The 19,534-nt window shown below is 49.4% G+C and overlaps 1 protein-coding gene across 1 annotated transcript; it reads right to left on the bottom strand.

Annotated features, from left to right (window-relative positions):
• Positions 1-483: 483 nt before the first annotated feature.
• On the bottom strand, positions 484-10,251 carry SLC30A2 (solute carrier family 30 member 2; the record flags this gene model as incomplete). The annotated part of the gene is made up of 8 exons (XM_080921973.1): positions 484-675; positions 949-1,083; positions 4,264-4,369; positions 4,954-5,122; positions 6,197-6,350; positions 7,539-7,685; positions 9,353-9,561; positions 10,202-10,251. The coding sequence occupies 8 exons, from the start codon at positions 10,249-10,251 to the stop codon at positions 530-532; spliced, it is 1,116 nt and encodes a 371-aa protein (XP_080778099.1). The 3' UTR covers positions 484-529.
• Between the last annotated feature and the right edge of the window lie 9,283 nt (positions 10,252-19,534).

The raw sequence follows: 19,534 nt of genomic DNA, 5'->3' as shown, positions 1-19,534 counted from the left end.
CCATTGCTGACCCTAACTCAGAAGCCCTGGCTTCCTCTCTCCTCTAGCAGCTGCTGAGACAGATGGCTTTTCTGGACTGTGTTGTTGTTGTTGTTTGTTTTTGTCTTCCTTCTCTCAAATTCTAATAAAACGTCCTCAGATCTTCCTCCTGAGTCCAGTTCAAAATTCTTTTATCAATGAGACTGACTCTGCAAAGGGAGCCGGGACTACATGGATCTTGTTCAATTTTTGGTTCAGACAGAGACCCTGGATCATACAGGACACCCCCAAATCCCCTTCTGTGCCTCAGTATCTCTCCAGCTGTGGTGTTCGGATGACATCAGCTCAGGATCCAGCCCAAACACAGCCCTGGAAGAGAAGTGGGGCCTCATCTGCTGTGTCCCCATCCTGTGAGCTCACAGAGGCTAAGGAGAGTCCCAGTGTGGAGCGGAGCAGGCTGTGCTTTGACCCTGGAGTCCTAGCTGCACACTGAGTATTCTACCCACAGGTCCTGGCCATGCTTCCGATGAGATGGTATCTGGCCAGGCGGTCATTCCGAGGGGCCCTGGCACTCCTGACAGTTCTTCATGTCCTCAGAGTAGCTCTCGATTTGGATGGTCATGGTGTGGAAATGGAATTTCCCCTGGAGGCGCTCCCTAGCCACCTTCAGCACTGCCTGGGCATCAGCATTCTGGGCTAGGAAGAGAGAACACGGGACGCTTGGGCTCATGTCTACCCCTAGGGCACAGACTACGGGACAAGAGACACTAGGGGGTGTCCTGCATCCCCAAGTCAGAGAGCTTGAAACCCTCTCTCCCAGCCATTAACTCCCCAGTGCCGGTACAAGGGAATTATCTCTCTCCATAAATTCAGTGGGGAGGATCAAAGGACATTTAAATGCTCAGCAAGCAAACCAGAGCTTGGCAAACCCTCCAGAATAACCCAGGTCCTTCTTTCTCCTGTACTCACCAATGGCTATGTGGACAGAAAGCACCGGCTGGGCCACTGTTAGCGCCCAGATATGCAGACTGTGCAAGGCTTCCACCCCATCCACGGACAGCAGAAGATTCTTCACAATTGTGAAGTCCACACCTTTGGGAGTCCCTGGGGAAATCAAACACAATGCTGAAGGTCACTGCTCCACACCCCAATCCCACCCCATTCTTCCAGGACCAGAAGGCCTCCTTGGCCAGCAGGTCCCATGTGGTTCACAGAGAACATCCCCCGGAATGATTTAATTTATCTGGTCTAGAATGCAAACTCAAGAGCGTAAGGCTGTTTTGCTCACAGCCACTAAGGTCAGTGCGCAGAGCAGAACCCTGCTTAAGTTTTCATTTTTAAACTGTTTGCTTTTTAGACAGAGTTTTGCTTATGTACCTCAAGCTGGTCTTGAAATATTCTGCCCCAGTTTGCTGGGTGCTGGGGTTATAGATGTGACCTCATGAGGTGCAACAAGGTCAGTCACGTCGAATGCTTTGACTGCCTTGCCTTGGAGCCCCTGGCAACCCCAGGCCTGAGCTCTACTCTTCCAACTGTCCCTAACCCTGTGAATTGAGGTGGCTCCAGGCTGACCATTTTATTTATCACTTGCAGCTGGAACATGAATAGGATGCATTCTGGGAGACCTGCAGGAAAGGATGGAGCTGGAGCAGATTCACTCAGCACCTAAGGCAACTCAAGCCTGTTTCCAACCCTTGGGAGGCTGAGGCAGGCCAGTCTGAACTGCACATAAAAGACCGGCCTGGAGAGATGGCTCAGAGGTTAAGAGCACGGACTGCTCGTACACAGGTCCTGAGTTCAATTCCCAGCAACCACATGGTGGCTCACAACCATCTGTAATGAGATCTGATGCCCTCTTCTGGTGTGTCTCAAGACAGCTACAGTGTTCTCATAATAAATAAATAAGTAAGTAAATAAACAAATAAATCTTTAAAAAGAATTCCTTATTAACTAAAAGTACACACTAAATAAATAAACAAAAATATTAAGAGAGAGAGAGAGAGAGAGAGAGAGAGAGAGAGAGAGACCCTGTCTCAAAAACAAAGGGATTAGAGAGCTTGGGACCAGTTGCTGCTCTTCCAGAGGATCAAGGTTTGATTCCCAGCACCCTTTGATCATAGCAGTCAGAGAGCGGAGGTGGGTGGATCTCTGTAAATTTGAGGCCAGTCTGGTCCTACATAGTGAGTTCTGGAACAGCTAGGACTACATATTGAGACTGTCTCAAAAATGAAATAACATCTCCTTTTTATAAGAGTTGCTGGATAGACCTGGCACTTGGGAGGCAGAGTTTGAGTGATGAGTTTCAGACCAGCCAGGTCTACATTGAAAGATCCCATTTCAAACTCTGCCCCTCAAACAAAACCAGAGAATCGGGCTGGAGAGATGGCTCAGTGGTTAAGAGCCCTGACTGCTCTTCCAGAGGTCCCGATTTCAATTCCCAGCAACCACATGTTGCTCACAACCATCTTTAATGGGATCTGATGCCTTCTTCTGGTGTGTCTGAAGATAGCTACAGTGTATTCACATGCATACAATAAATAAATCTTTTTTAAAAATGCAGTTGGTTTCAAATCCCAGCTCTTTAAAAATGTTAAAAAAAACAAAAACACTGGAATCCCAGTCTTCCTGTGTAAAGGCACCTGATGACTATTGGGGGAGGGGTGGCTGGAACTCCAGGTGTTACCAAGGTCACTCAGCCATGTGACCAGCTAAGGAAGACACATTCCAAGCAGAGGAGGAGGCAGCCTTAGCCTACAGGGAGGGTGAGCACTGGCTGGGAACTGACATATTTGATCAGCTCAGAGCCCTGAGGACCCACTTAGGTCCCACACAGCCCAGCCCCCACCCCGGTGCAGTGGAGGTTCTCCAAACATCCACACCACCCTTGAGGCTGATCAGACTTTGTGAGCCACAGGCTGAGAGAGAGAGAGAGTCCCCCAAAGTCAGGCAGGGGAGCTACTTCAGCTGGTAACAACAGTACTAGATGCCTGTTAAATCCCTCAGAACTCACATGAATCCCACAAACACACACAAACAATAGTTTACATTTGTAATCCCAGACAGGCAGATTTGTTGAGATTTATTGGCTAGTCAACTCAGTTTAGTCTAATTAGAGAGCCTCAGGTTTGGGGAAAAGGGTGAGTGGGTAAAGCTAGCACCTGAGTTCCCACTGCCTAGCCCGGATTGGGGGGCAGGGGTAAAAGATGACACTTTTCAGTAACCCTAGAGTGGGGGTGGAGGGGGTAGGGGTGGACACACTTTTCTAAACCTAGAGCTGGGTGGGAGATGAAGGGCAAGGAGACCCAGGTGGCTTTCTGGCCAGCCCAGCATCAAGAAAACTCTAGGTTCAGCAAGAGACCCTAATATGTAATTAAAACCAAGTTAGGTAGGTATGGTAGCAGCTTTAATCCTAGCACTCTAGAGGCGATAGCAGATGAATCTGTGCATTCAAGGACAGCTTGGTCTACACAGTGAGACCCTGTCTGAGATGGTTTGTATATGCTCTGCCCAGGGAGTGGCACCATTAGGAGGTGTGGCCATGTTGTGGGTGTGGGCTTTAAGACCCTCATCCTAGCTGCCTGGAAGCCAGTGTTCTGCTAGCAGCCTTCAGATGAGGATGTAGAACTCTCAGCTCCTCCAGCACCACGCCTGCCTGGATGCTGCCATGTTCCTGCCTAGATGATAATGGACTGAACTCGGAACCTGTAAGCCAGACCCAATTAAATGCTATCCTTATAAGAGTTGCCTGGGTCATGGTGTCTGTTCACAGCAGTCAAACTGTAACTAAGACACTGCCTTAAAAATCTGAAAGAGAGGGGCTGGAGAGGTGGCTCAGTGGTTAAGAGCACTGTCTGCTTTTCCAGAGGTCCTGAGCTCAATTCCCAGCAACCACATGGTAGCTCACAACCATCTGTAATGTGATCCAGTGCTTTCTTCTGGTGTGTCTGCAGACAGTGTGTTCACATTCATAATAAATAAATAAATAAATAAATAAATAAATAAATAAATAAATAAGCCTTAAAAAAAATCTAAAAGAGAGCTGAACATATCAACTCCAGTTTAGATGCCAGTCCTTGGAAGGTTGAGGCAGGATAGTTGAATGTCTGTAAGTCTGAGGCCAACCTGGTCTACTTAGTGAGTTCCAGGACAACCAGAGCTACACAGTGGAACCCTGGCTCAGAAAAACAAAGCAATAACAACAAAACCTGGCTGAAGAAGACATCTCAGTGGCAAGCTCTGGTTTCCACACACAACCTGACAGACAGACATAGAGGTCCAAGTTACCTTCCATGAGAACCAAGATCACATCTCTCAGGATGGTTAACGTTGTCCCCAAGACCAGGATGGAGAAGAGGAAGGTGCAGATGGGGTCCACGTACTTGTACTCCGGCTATAGGAGAAGGGAACAAACCCAGGCCTCATCATCACCAGCCTGGGCCTCCTCCCTCCCAGCAGCACTGTATCAGGGGAGGTCTCTCTTTGGGGTAAGAACAGGCCTCACTTTGACCCTGGTCCTTTAGTTTTCTACTCTTCTTTCCACCAAGAAGAGCTCAGGACACACCTTCCTAAAGAGCTGAGATATAGGATGAGCTAGAAAGAAATCTCAACATTTTACCCACTACTCCCATTCTACAGGTGGAGAAACTGAGGTTCATATAAGTGGCTCTTTTCTACATCCCACTTGCCTGTGTCGTGGGCAATGCCTGGGCTTCAGCCACACAATCTTGGGCTTAGAAGCAGCTTTACAGCCTATTTGAAACAATACAAGTTACAGGACTTTTCGGAACCACATAGAAAACCTTAAAGGCTTGTTGTAGCCATAAAAGGTGCCAAGACTTACTAAGTATTAAATAAAGATTCCTTCCCTTCCTCTACCCTGTCATCCCAAACGGGAGGGAGCCCAGCATGTAAGAAGCCCTGTGCAGAGGAGCCCCAGGCACTGGTCCATCCCTCTCCTTAGTGCCCAGTTCTGACCTTGAAGTATATAACATAGGCTGCCACCAGGACGCCCACACTCTGCAGAAGGTCCCCAATCACGTGAATGAAGGCAGCTCGGACACTGGGATTCTGCTGCTGTCTGCTGTCGTCATGGCTGTGCCCGTGACTGTGCCCATGTCCCGACTGATGAAGAGCCAACCCCATTCTGTGGAGGCAGACAAAAGCCCAGGGGCTCAATGAGGTTCCAAGTCAGCCAGGCACAGCCTACCCATTAGGGTTGGCCTCCCCGACGACGACGACGGTGATTTCTCTGAAACCTTAGCACTTAGTGACCTTCTTAGGCTTAGCAATCTAGTCCTACAGCCTTGGCTCGTAGCCATGGGGCAAAGAGCACAGTCTTCAGAGATGAATTTCAGAGCAAGCGGGCAATGAGAAAGTCAGCAGACTCATCCCATCACGTTACAAGTGGGGAGAATGAGATAGTGAATGCAGAAGAGAGAAAGCCCACAAACCCATGCTCCACCCACCTGGCCCCTCCTACTGAGACCAGCTTTAGCCACGTCAGCCTGACTTAGCCTCTCTGTTCCAGCATGGACCAGATGCACCCGTTTGCTGTGGATGGCCTTCAAGGTTATTCTTGGACACAAAATGTGGGGGTGCATGTCTGTAACTTATAAGCAGTTCCATTAGGTTCTTCCAGTGGGGACCTAGCAATGGCTTACATCATTATCTGTCAGGTGTGGGCTGAATATAAAAGGACTGCCTGCCATTCCAGCACCCGAGTACCCCTCCCTCTCCTTCTCCTTCCCTTCCTTCCTCTCTCTCTTCAGTCTCTTGTCCCCTTTCTCTGCCCTCATGGCTCTGCTCCCCTCTGTCTACATGTCCACTCCTCTGCCTCTACCCCTTCCCAGGTCCTCGCTCCTCTCCCTCCCCCCTTTCATCCTTTGCATGTCGTAATTACTCAGGGGCACACCTTGGCATGGGCCTGCCAGGTACCCACTTGCTCCATTATATCCCATAATACCCATGTCCTTGGCCCAAGGTCTAAACAAAGATGATGTGCAGCAGGTGGCAGAACTCAAAACCACGGGGGAAACTCTCCTAACGGAATGCCTTAAACTCCAAACCTGTCATTTACAGCTCCTGGGAGCACAGATTCCTTCCCTTGGGAACTGATGGAGGCTTGAAATGGTGGTAGGGGGTGGTGTGTTTTGTGTGTATGTGTGTGTGTGTTGTGTGTGTGTGTGTCTGTGTTACAGGGAACGGGGGCCACACTCACATGATGTTCACAGCCACAGCGCAGCCCGAAGTGATCAACATGGTGTCCCCTTTGATCTCATAATCTCCAGAAATCAACCGCTGCACAGCCAGGTACACGAGCACCCCAGTCACCACCCAGATGGACAGTACCGACAGCAAGGCTCCAAGGATCTCTGGAAAAGAGCCCAACCACAACAGCAGCCTGAGCCTGGCTGGTAAGGGCAGGAGAGCCTACCCACTCCATGCCAGGCCCTCCTACTGTAAAGTCAGGGCCTGGGTTTTTGTCCTCTCCTTAAGACCCACCAATGATGTCTGAGAACATCAGAGCTGTAGAGTCATCCAGGCCAACCTTGTATGCTCTACATGGGAAGAAATTGACACTAATGTATACTGTAGCTAGCATGCTGGTGACCATCTCTAATCCTACAATAAGGGCATAAGACAGGGGGTCTGCCTGGCTTTGAGATCCTTCCTTTCATATCTCTTTTCGGCCATATTATGTAGACCAGGCTAGCTGTGAACTGAAGAGTCACCTGCTTCTGCCTCCCCTGTGTTAGGATTTAGGGCCTATACCTAGTTTTTGGTTTTGGTTTTTTTTTTCCCCACCCTCAAATAAAGGTAGGATCACTACCTACTTTAATTAAGGTAGCAGGCCAGAAAAGGGCCCAGATCAAGCTGCCTCCACCCCCTGCCATCCCTGTCCCCAGGCTGGAGTTACAGTTCTGAACCAAGAGTAGGTGCTAACTGCTGGGCCATCCCAAGTTCCTTGTTTTGCTCTATTTGCGCCAACCCAGAAGTGAACTAACCGCTTAAGGCAGTGTGTTTACAGACTTTTCCTTCTCCCAGAGCTGAGCCCTAGTGACAGACAATGCAATGTCATCTTTTTCTGAGCCACTACTTTCTAAGCAAGGTGAACTTTGCTTCTGCATTAACCAGCAGCTCCTAGAGGACGTGAGTTTCCAGAGGACAGAAGCCAAGGTAGACATTCTCTTGTTCCATAGAAGCTACACCTACTCAGGTATTCCTGTAAGAGACCTTGTTCTATGTGGCATTCCTGGGTTGGTACATGCTTAATACCAGTTCTTGGAAGGCTCTGACAGTTACTGTGAGTTGAAAGTCAGCCTGGGCTATACAGTTAGAAGCCAGCCTGGACTACCTAGCAAGATCTTGTAAAGTGAACTCAAAAACCAGCTGGGTGGGGCACAAGCCTGGAATTTTAGGACTCGGGGTGGAGACAGGAGGAACAAGAAATTAATGGGTAGCCTCAGTTACTTATAAGCTCAAGGCCAGCCTTGACCATATTGTGACCCACATGTTTTCTCTCGATCAACCCCCATCTCTGGTCCACTGAGGATCCTTACCAGCTCGCTGCCAGCCGAAGTTCATGGTCTTGGTGGCGGGTCGGGAAGACACCCAGAGGGAGAAGAGGCTGATGAGCATGCTGGCAAAATCGGTGAGCAAGTGGGCCGCGTCAGTCATGATGGCCAGGCTCTGCGCCAGGTACCCGCCTGCAAAATTGAGAGCCAGGACAGTGAGGTTCCCCCAACCGTTCACAGCCGAGAACCCACACGCCCTAGAAGATGAGGCACATTGGGTTCAAGGTCTCCACATCTCTCAGTTGTACAACTTGAACACCTGACTTCCACTCGAGTCTCAATTTCTCCAGTGAATGGAGTTCATTCCCATTCACTCACAGGTTCAGTGGTGGAGCACAGCTTTAATCTCAGCAGACAGGCAAATCACTGAGCTGAGGCAAGCATGGGCCACAAAGCCAAGTTCGAAGCCGGCTAAGGGGCCACACAGAGGAACCGTGTGTGTGTGTGTGTGTGTGTGTGTGTGCGCGCGCGTGCGCGCACGCACGCATTAGTGGTAGTGGTGAAACCATTAAATCCAGCACTCAGGAGTTAGAGGTAGGTGGATCTTTATGAGTTCAAGGCCAGCCTGGTCTAAAGAATGTGAGATCCAGGAGAGCCTGGGCTACAGAGAAATCCTGTTGAACAAACAACGACAAAAGGCAAAGAAAAGAAAGAAAAGATAGTGGTAAGTCATTTCTCCACCGGCAAAATGAGCCAATTCAAGCAGAGTAAAGTATGTATAAGGGCAGGTTTATTGGCAAACCTATTGGGCAGCTCTTAGGTGAGTTCATTGGTCCCATGGAATGAGGCCTGGGAAATCACCATGTGGAGGGAGACAGAGAGGAGGGGGAAGAAAAAGAGAGAAAGCGTGTGGCAGACAGGCAGACAGACAGACGACAGACAGACGCATGGAGGAGCACTCCAGCCGGCAGAGTGAGGCACCAAAATGTCTGGATTATATAGGAATGGGTCTCTGGGGTAGAAATTCATCCCCTGGGCTGGAAAGTTCAGGGTAGAGGGCAGACTTTGTCAGGTAGCCTGAGGGATGCTGGGAAAACCAGGAGGCCAGGTCTACTTTGTTATGTTAAATATGTACCTCAGCTGTTTGTCTCAGATCTTAATCCCAAATGACAGAAAATCAAGTTCACCTCAGGAAGGGAAAGCAAAGTAGGGCCTCAATTGGGCCTCTTACCGCTCCTATTAGTGTATATGTTCTGCCTACTTGTATGTATGCAAACTATAAGCCTGGTGTCCACAGAAGCCACAAGAGGGCATCTGATTCCCTAGGACTACAGTAACAGATGAGCCACCAAGTGGTTGCTGGGAAGCAGGCCCAGGTCCTCTGGAAGAGCAGTCAGTGCTCTTAACTACAGAGCCATGGCTCTAGCCAAGTGATTGCCTTTAAATTTTTTTTTTTTTTTTTTAATTTTAAAGACTGACGGTAGTGGCACATGAAAGGCAGAGAAGGTAGATCTCAGAGTTTGAAGACGGTCTGGTCTAAGCAGGAGTTACAACAGCCAGGGATACACAGAGAAACCCTGTCTCGAAAAAATAATAAACAAATAAAAATACGGGTAGTTGTGGTGTCACAAACCATTAATCCCAGCACTCTAGAAGGAGACAGATGTGAGTTCAAGGCCAGCTAAGACTACTTCAAGAAACCAAGCACTACCTCAAATTAAAAAAAGAAAGGAAGGAAGGAAGGAAGGAAGGAAGGAAGGCAATGATAAATGGGGATAGCTCTTAGTGCCATTAACATTAATGTGAACATTCAGCCTTTCTGGGCAGCAATGTCACTTAAGTCGCACACATGGCCTTACCAATGATTTCTCCAATCATGAACACCAGGCAGATGGCAGAGGCCACATAGAGCTTGCGTCGGGCCCTCTGCTTCTCGGGGTCAGGGTGACTTCCAGAGTCCTTCCGGGCATGGCAGTAATGGTTGCTCTGGACAGCCAGCTCAACAGAGGGCAGGTCCACAGGAGGGATCCAGCTAGCTTCACTCTTCCACAGAGATCCTAAGAATGACCTAGAGGCAAGAGGAAGGACAGAAAAAATGCTCAGCCTGGGGGAGGGTGGGAGCCCTGAGCCAGTCTCTGGGAGGATTGCTGCTCTGCTGTTTTCCAGAAGAACGAACACTCCAAACCCCCACAGTGGCTGGCGGGTAAGCAGCCAGTGCTACGAGGGGGTTAGGGGTGGTACTGTGGAGAGGAGTCTTGGGACTTCGTTCTGGGATGGTCCCCCTCCTTCTCCACTCATTCCCAGGCAGAGAGCAGAGTCTGCGAACTAGCCAAAGGGCAGTCCGTCGGGTCGAGCTCAGAGAAAGTAGAGTTCTGGCTCAACCATAGCTCAGCGCACCCGAGGGCACAGGGCCTCCCCACCTCAGGGCTGCCCGGGATCAAAGTGCTGGAGTGAAGGCGGGGTTCCAGGCACCCTACGTCCCACTCGGGCGCACCGGCAGGGTAGAGATCAGGATCTGTGTGCTTGGCCAGGTGAGACAGGTGATCCCGGAGGCTACGAGGCCGCTGCCAATTTCCTTCCTGCCTCATCCCATCCCTCCGATCGGGTCCCAGTTCAAGCCCCCGCCCGGACCAACCGCAGCCAAGATGGTCAAAGAGGAGGTGCGTGAGATGCCGCCCAGATTCCCGCCCCTTGGGGCTTGAATTTACCGGGCTCCGCGCGTGCTCTCCAGCAGGTTCTGCTTATCCATGGTCTGCATGCCGCCTCTCCCGGTGCGCCCTCGAAGTTGCGCGCGGGACGATGGCAGCTCGCAGTCACCTTCTTCTACCTTCCGCTCCGGTCCTGCCGCTGCGCCCCGCGCCCGCCCGATTTATCCCGGCCCTGGCCACCTCCTGTGAAGCCGCCCGCCCCGAGTCGTGTGCAAAAGTCGGCGGGGAGGGGGAAGGGTGGCCGGCTGCAAAGGAAATTGTGGCTCTGCCCCCAGGACCCGTCCCTTGCATCCCGGAGCTCGAAGGAGCCGAGAGGCCTGCGACCTAAAGATTTTGCCCCGAGCAAAGAGGAAAGCACTTGATAAGAGTTGCCCAGAGTTGCTAAGACAGGACTAGGTGACCAAAACGCCCACTCTTCCCGGGATTCCATAGGAAAAAAAGCCTTGCTATTTGGGTTTCTAGAAATCGGCCCGGCATGGTGGCACACACATTTAATGCCAGCATGTGGAGGCTAAGTCAGGCAGATCTCAGGGTTCGAGGCCAGCCTGGCCTTCAAAGTTCCAGGGCTACAACAGAGAGTCTCAAAAACCAAATCCAACCAAACAACAACAAACCGGCAGAAAAAGAAAAGGAAAGAAAATCCTTTGGTTGCCCCTAGGGCAGGGATGTGACTACTAGCAGCTTTGATGGGGGCTGCTGAAGGAAAGAGAGGCTTTCTGGAGCTTGATTCTTGATTCAAGGGAGTGACACTCCCACAGTGAGCTGGTGGTTCTCTCCCTGCCCTGTGGCTGCAGCCCCTTGCTGGGGCGGTGCCCCACCACAGTAGTTGGGGTTACAGATCCGCTTTGAAAGTTCCTCCTGTCTTGCACTCTCCGATTGCCATCTGGAGTGGCTGCTTTATCTCCACCTCTACAAAGAACAGTGTCCTGTCTTTTTATCCGATGCTATCTGGGGAGAACAGACACACTGCCGCAGCCTGTATACCCCAGAAGCCCCGAAAATTCCTGAGAGGTGGTGTGATACCTTCAACTGAGAAGACCAGGCCCCAAACTAACTTTCTTTTCCCGTCCCTCCCCTCCCCTCCTCTCCCCTCCCCTTCCCTCCTCTCCCCTCCCCTCCCCTCCCTTCCCCTCCCCTCCCTAACGCTCTCCTAAGATAAGATTTCTCAGTGTAGCCCTAGCTGTCCCGGAACTCTCCATACTCTGTAGACCAGGCTGGCCTCGAATTAGCTTCTTTCTTTCCTGATTGCCCCATGTATTCTAAACAGTCTATCTTTTGGGGTTTGGGCCCTGTGACTCACACCCCACCCCCGTGCTGACTGCTGATAGGTATCTCCTTCCGGCTGATGACTTTCCTACTCAGCCAGACCATCTCCTAGAGTCTGTATGACCACAGCTAGAAAGTATTAGTGGGGGTGGAGTCTGCTGATCGGTTGGTCATGCGCAAAGCCTCAGAGCCTATCTCCAGTGCCCACTGGGGGAGAAGGAAGGACTGGTATCACTATGGCCATGTGTAGCCCAGGCTAGACTTGCCCCGAGGGGATGGAGGAAGGACTGGTCTGGACAGGACAGGACTAAATCCTCTCAGTTAGGGAAGTGGGGAACAGAAGACACAAAATTTCTGGGCATAGTGCATAGGCCCGGAATTCAGCTCGTGGGGAGCAGGGGCAGAAACTCCTCCCCTGCTCAGACCTGTTAGAATAACAGTAGCACTGTTAGAAGGTGTGGCCTATTGGGGTAGGTGTGGCCTGTTGGAGTAGGTGTGTCATTGTGGATATGAACTTTAAGACCCTCATCCTAGCTGCCTGGAAGCCAGTGTTCTGCTAGCAGCCTTCAGATGAGGATGTAGAACTCTCAGCTGCTCTTGGCCTGCCTGGACGCTGCCATGTTCCTGCCTTGATGATAATGGACCGAATCTCTGAACCTGTAAGCCAGCCCCAATTAAATGTTGTCCTTATAAGAGTTGCCTTAGGGGCTGGAGTGATGGTTCAGCGGTTAAGAGCACTGTCTGCTCTTCCAGAGGTCCTGAGTTCAGTTCCCAGAAACCACATAGTGGCTCACAACCATCTGTAATGTGGATCTGATACCCTCTTCTGGTGTGTCTGAAGACAGCAACAATGTCTTCACATACATGAAATAAATACATAAATGTTAAGAAAAAAAAGTCACCTTGGTCATGGTGTCTGTTCACAACAGTAAAACCCCAAGGAAGACACCTTGCCTGGGTGGGCACCGAACACCTGTGAGATTCAATTGAAATAAATAGAAGAACCGACAAGGTCACACAGACCTGCAATCCAGGAATTCAGGAGCCGTGGGCAGAAGGCTAGCCTGGGCAGCTTACTGGGTGTGAGCCCAGAGTGTGAACCTGGTGGCAAAGGAACCCTACTAAGCACAAAGTCCTTAATCCAATCCCTGGCCCTATGAACATGAGTTAGGTGAGAGGCAGCGAGTGTTGTCGTGGGCGTTTCCACAGGACGAGCACAGATCACTGTCATATCTTACTTCAGCTAGAGAGATTGTGACAGTGTGTTAGCCTTTTTCTTCTCGGTGCAAAACATATAAATTCTCAGTGCTTTGGTTTTTTGAGACAAGAGTCTCTCTGTGTAACAGACCTGGCTGTCCTGGAACTCACTGTGTAGACCAGGCTGGCCTCCAACTCACAGAGATCTGCCTGCTTCTGCCTCCCAAGCACTGGAATCAAAGGTGTGCACCACCATGCCCAGCTCAGCAGATTTGTTTTAAATCCACACGTGATATGCACATTATAGTATATGTGCGTATATGTAAACACACACATACAATTCAGTTTGGCTTGGCTTGTTTGACTTGAGGCAGTCTCCCTGTGTAATCAAGGCTGGCTTGGAATTTGAGATGCCCCTGCCTCAGCATCCTGAGTGGTGGTGGGATTGCAGGCTAACGTCAAACCACCCAACTAATTCCTTTTGGTTTTAGTTTTGCTTTTTTTTTGAGACTGGATCAGGCCAGCCCAGGCTGACCATGAATTTCCTTGAGGATCCTCCTGCCTTGAACTTCTACCTGAACCACAGAAATTCTAATCTTAGGAGCTGGTCAAAAAGAATCCTCTGGCCTGACTGACCAGAGAGCCCTGCCCAGTATCCAGGATGAGGAAAGTGGACAGGCTCTGCTTGGTTTTGTCACCTGGCTATGAACATCTGGTCTCACTTTTCTCATCCAATCAGATTCCTCATGATTGCAAGTTAATTGTGTTTACATGAGGATATCTCTGATATACAAATGCCCACCCCCACCCTCACACATTCACATAGGAACAGCTTTGGATAGCAAGCATAGGAAGGTTCCTGGAAACTGGAAGAGAGGGCACAGAGCTACTCCACCCCTTCCTGTTCCCCCTGCCCTCTTTTCTTCAGGGATATTCCTTATAATAAACTAATACATGTCAAGTTAGCATTTCCCTGGTTCCCTAGGAAGAAAGCCACAAGAAGATAACACAACCACCTGACTTTGTGTTTGGCATCAGAAGAGAAGGGGTACTGTCCTGAGGGCCTAGCACGCAGGCAGGTAGCACCATAGCTGAACTCAATCTGTGGACAGCCTGTTGTGGTCCACTGCGATATCAACTGCTTACCTGGTGTGTGCATCTGGTGTCTGAAGCTTGGCCTTGAGAGGTTAGCAGGGGGAAATTGCATTTGAATCTGGCCTTTCCCTGTATCCTCAGAATCTGAATCAATTTGGAATAGTTTGTGCTGAGGATGTAGTTCAGTAACAGGGTGCTTTGCTAGCATTCTTGGGGCCTTAGGTTCAACACACACACACACATACACACACACACACACACACACACACACACACACACCTAAACAAAAATTTCATTTAAAACTTCAACAAGAGATGGGTTCATGGTTAAAAGCATCCACTGCTCTTCAAGAGGATTTCAAGCCAGGAGATGGTGGTTCATGCTTTTAATCCTAGCACATGAGAGACAGAGGCAGGCAGATCTCTGTGAGTTCCAGGACAGCCAGGGCTACACCGAGAAACCCCACCTCAAACAAACAAACAAAGAGGCCTTCACTTTTCAGCATCTACTAGGAGCATAAATCCCTCCTGTCTGAGCAACAGTTCCAGTGTTCTTTTCTGAAGTCACTGGTGCCTGGCACTGCTGTGCACTTACATATAGGCGGCCCAACCCATCTATACACATAAAATAAGACAAGTAAGCCAGCACTTAGAAAACAGAAGCAGAGGATATTTGTGAGTTAGAGGTCAGCCTGGTCCATGTAGACACTCCCTCAAAAGTAAGTAATAGATAAAAATTAGACTTCACAAGATGCGTAGCACCCGGCAGGAAAAGGGCAAGAGAATTAGGAGACCAGGATTATCAACTAGATAGTGAGTTCAATGCTAGACCCCAGGTACCAGAAACAAAGGAGAGCTGAGTATGTGCTGCATAACCGTTTTCTTCTAGATTAAAGCCTTGTATCTTGAAAGGAAGCTAATTCAGGTGTAGGATGTTAAAGGGGAGATACAATAACAGGATATTTTAAGAGTGGAGGCTTATGGAGACGTGAAACAAAAGGGTATTCTGTTGGGGGAAAGCTCAGGAAGTAAATAACTCAGTATCCTCAGGAAGTCCCTGAAACTGACCAGATTTTCTAGGCCCCCGATTCCCCAAGCATATATAAGCTGTGCCTGACTACAGGGAGACACTCTTAGATAAGCTGCTCTGACCGAAGGAGTCATACTAGAAAGCTGAGCAGTGGTAGTGCATGCTTTTACTCCTGGTATGTGGGAGGTGGAGGTAGACAGGTTTCCTATGAGTTCAAGGCTAGCCTGGTCTACAGAACAAGTGACAAGACAGATAAGGCTACACAGAGAGGCCCTGTCTCGTAAAAAGTCATACTAGAAGCAGAGGCCAGCTGAGCGGCCAGGAAGAAGCTTTTCCAACTTAACTGCCTGGAAAGGCCCCTCTCCAACCTGTGACTGTATGTTAGGCTGAATGTTCCAGGTTTCCAGCTTTTGACCTGTTACCTGTGCTGAAGTGGGGTTTTCCTGATGCAGCTGTCTGACTCATCGCTATACGTGGTGGGAACTTCTTGCCCACATTCCTGTAAGTCACCCAAATGGAGCTTTTTTGGTTTGCCAATGGGACCTTGGCATCTGTACTTTGTTGGTTCACTATCTGGAGCAAGTAAATGCTTCTTCGAGTCTCCTGTTGATGATGGGGGCGGGGGGGCATAATGTCCGCTTCTCTACTCAGTAACGTGGACAGATGATGTGGAAACAGGGTGCTGCTAACCAGCTGCACTGCCATTTCAAGGAAGCCTCTGTCTTCATTTTTAAATTATCCACTCTTATTTCACTTTTTTTTTAAAGAAAAAATATTTTATTTACATGAGTACACTGTCTTCAGACCCAGCAGAAGGAGTCATTGGATCCCATTACAGATGGCTGTGAGCCACCATGTGGTTGCTGGGATTTGAACTCAGGACCTCTGGAAGAGCAGCCAGGGCTCTAACCACTGAGCCATCTCTCCAGCCCTAAATTGTCCACTCTTGAGACATACTCTACCTATGTATTGCAGGCTAGCTTGAACTCCTCTTAATCCTCCTGCTTCATCTCCCAAGGGCTGGAGTCCAGGGTCATCATGCCCCATTTCTCTTTCTGGCTTCTAAAGCCAGACTTTAAAAAGAAAAAAAGAAAGAAAGTGAAGAGGGTCCAGCAGACAAAGCTGGTCATCACCAAGCCGGGTGACCTGGTACCCATGTGGTGGAAGGAGAAAACAGACTCCTTGTAAGTTTCTGCTCTGAGCTCCATAGATGTGCCATGGTATGGGTCTCCACTCCCCCCCCCCATTAGTAAAGGTAAATAAAATATGGAAAAGAGACTGTAAGGAAGCTAAGTGCTTTCAGCCAAAGCTGCCACCTTCTAGTACTCGACAAGGTGTCCCTCAGTGGGAGAGAGGGCAGGCTCCTGACAGCTGCTTGCTGAGCTTAGATAACATGGACTTGTCCCTTATCACGTATGTGTGGTTTTACAAAAACAGCCCTACCGCAGACATCAAAGAAACAATTATGGATCAAGGTGGAACACACCATAAATGTCGCCATGGCAAAGCTGGCAGAGTAATGTGTCACACAGTGCTACTGGCCCTGCAAACAAACAGATCGAGAGAACTGATTTGCAAGCTGAGCATGGTCTGAAGTGACTCCCGGAAATGGGAAGGAAAGCAGAAGCCAAAGAAAAAGTACCTGGTTCCACGGAAGCCCCAGCCACCCCACCCAGAGAAGTGAAACCTGACAGAAGCCTGTTTGCTGTGAGTTCATGGCTCCAGACAGGAGGATTAGATAAACGGCCTCAGTGGTAAATGTATGTTTCTTTTCTTTACTAAAGATTTATTTTATTCTACATGTATGTGTGCTCTGTCTACATGTATATCTGTGCACTGGTGGCCTTGGAGTCAGAGGGGCACTGTGAGAGATCACGGAAGACCAGTAGTAAAGATACAGCCTCAGTTGCAGTTGATGGTCCAGGACTGAAGAGGTCGTGCAAAGAAGTTGAGGCTTGGCACCATGAAGAGAACCTGTGAGAGGCTATTGGTGAAGCCTAGTTGCAGCAGAAGACCCCAGAGTTGCCAGTACCCTGGGAAGACCACAAGGAAAGGCAGCAGCAGTGGAGTAGAGTCAGCCAGAGCCTAGAATGCTACAGAGAGAGGGTGGGGCTGGAGATGTGACTCAAACCCTTTGGAGGAGCCCAGAAGATCATGTACGGATCTCTGACATTGGAACAAGAAGATGTATGTTGAAGTTGCCTTGGAGACACTAAGATGTTGGAGACACCAGAGCCATGGGCTATCTATTGAGGAAAGCTGCTAATAGGGAGTGGAATTAGTTCAGGAGAAAAAAGTTTGTTGCAGTCAACAAAGATGAAAAAGGAGTTGGAGATCTGAAGACCACTTTGACATCAGAACTGGAGATGCAGAATTTGGAGTTTGCCCAGCTGGTTGCCTGTCTTGCTTTGGGAATTACTGTTAAGTGATTGGATGGATCTCAGAAGAGGCTTTGAACTTTTACCATTGTTGAGACTGCTATAGACAATGAGAATTTTGGAAGTTGAACTAAATAAGTTTTTATTATGCTATGGCTAGGTATGGCTCCCATAGACTTATGAGTTTGAACAAGCCTGTGGGGGCCAGGGAGTGGAATGTGGTGGTTTAAGTAGGCCCAGCCCAGGAAGTGGTACTATTAGAAGGCGTGGAAGAAGTGTGTCACTGTGGGCATGGCTTTAAGACCCTGTCCTAGCTGCCTGGAAATCAGTCTTAGCAGTGTTCAGATGAAGATGTAGATCTCTCAGCTTCTCCTGCCCCATGCCTGCCTGGATGCCCCCATGCTCCTGCCTTGATGCTAATGGATTGAACCTCTGAACCTGTAAGCCAGCCCCAATTATATGTTGTCCTTATAGAGTTGCTTTGGTCATGGTACCTGTTCACAACAGCAAAACTTTAACTAAAACACAGACACACACACACACACACACACACACACACACACACACACGAGAAAAAACTGATTCTATAATCCACACTGGCCTTGAACTCCTGCCCCAGCCCGAAAGTGCTGAGATTAAAAGCTTTGTCACCTCACTCAGTTTGTGCAGTGCTGGGGATCAAACCTCTGACCTCGTGAGTCTTACGCAGTCACTTCATTAATCGAGCTACACTTTCCAGCCTTGTTACTGTCAAAGCCACATCTTGTCACGAAGCCCTATCTGGCCTGCCTCTCACAGTGAGCCATGCCTGGTCTCAGACTTGTGAGAAAAGCCTCCTGAGGGCTGAGATGACAGGTGTGCACTCCATCCAGCTTTGTCAGCGTTTGTTTCATAGGACAGGGGCTCAGGCTATCTTCAGACTTGCTTGTAGCTGAGGGTGGCCTCGAACATCAGATCTTCCGCCTCCACCTCAGAAATGAGCAGGATTACAGGTGTATGCCACTAAGCCAGCTTCACAAGTTCTCTGGCTTTTTTTTTTACTTTTGTTTATTTTATTTTATCTTTTAATTATTTATTTTATGTATGTGAGTACACTGTAGCTGTCTTCAGACACACCAGAAGAGGGCATCAGATCCCATTACAGATGGTCATGAGCCACCACGTAGTTGCTGGGAATTAAACTCAGAATTCAGACAGTTTAATTCAGATTTAACCACTGAGCTATCTCTCCAGCCCCTATTTTATTTTGTTATTTGTTTTGAGACAGGGTCTGCCTACCTAAGTCTGCCTAACCTTCAACCTGGTATCAAGCTGGCCTTGGATTTAAGACATCAGCCTGCCTGTGCCTCCAGATGCTGGGATTCAAGGTTACGCGCTACCATACCAAGCTCTCCCTCACCTGTATTCTTTTGGTAGGCTGCTTCCTGTGTTTGTGTTTGCTCCTGCGTTCTGCTTGCCGGTGAGCTGACTCTCAGCGGCTCTCCGAGATTAGACAAAGTGAATTGGTTCACTGCTTCTACTGTCTAGAGCCTCGCCTTTTGCCCCTTTGAGAGCCTGACCCTCTGCGCTCCATTGCGACATCCCTAGAGCCAGTGGTTGTCTTGGCCTTCCGTGGAAGAAGTCTGGGCCCCATTGTGACCTTCGCTCAATCTGGTGCCCATAGACAGCAGCAGTTCCAGACCGCGAAACTCTGGCTCCTCCTACCGTTTCCGCGAGCCCTCTCACTGCTTGGGAGAAGACTCCAGGGACCAAGGGATTCCATCTGGAAATGCTCAAGGAGGCGAACTGGAGCTTTGAGAAGTGAGAGACAGGGAGAAGACAGCAGACAAGCTCCCGCTTCTCACCTCGGGAACTATTTCAGTCAAGCTGTGCCTTTCCCCACTAGAAACATCTCACACCACAGAGCCAGGTCGGGTGCGGAAGCAGTGGCTAGTTCAGTCACAGAACACCTGTACACCCTTGTTCCCTCCTCTCCTGCTTCGGTTCCATTCTCCTTTGCTAATTGCTTTGGGATGGGACCTCCAGATAAAGCCCCTGAACTGTCTTTAGGAGAACTAGTACCTGTTTCCTGAGGCTCGTGGCAGAGCCGGTTCTCCGTGGAGCTCATGTTGGGAAGTGTGGGGAAGTGTGGGGTATGTAAGGCTAGCCCTTGGCTATGCCAGCTATTGGGTTTTCTGCTTATCTGATCTGTAGACAGAGATCAGCCTGTCTCTACCTCTCAAGTGCTGGGATAAAAGGTTGGCTGATGTTGGGATTCCTGTAGACCAGGGTAGAACTTTCATCTAGTGCTTTCAGGACCTTCAGTTTCACTGCTAGCAACACACACAAACACACACACACACACACACACAGACACACACACACACAC

The sequence above is a fragment of the Micromys minutus genome (genome assembly GCF_963924665.1).
Source record: "Micromys minutus genome assembly, chromosome: 9".
Taxonomy (NCBI): Eukaryota; Metazoa; Chordata; class Mammalia; order Rodentia; family Muridae; genus Micromys; species Micromys minutus.
Note: the sequence above shows the minus strand (reverse complement) of the source record. Positions and strands in the feature narration are given on the sequence as shown.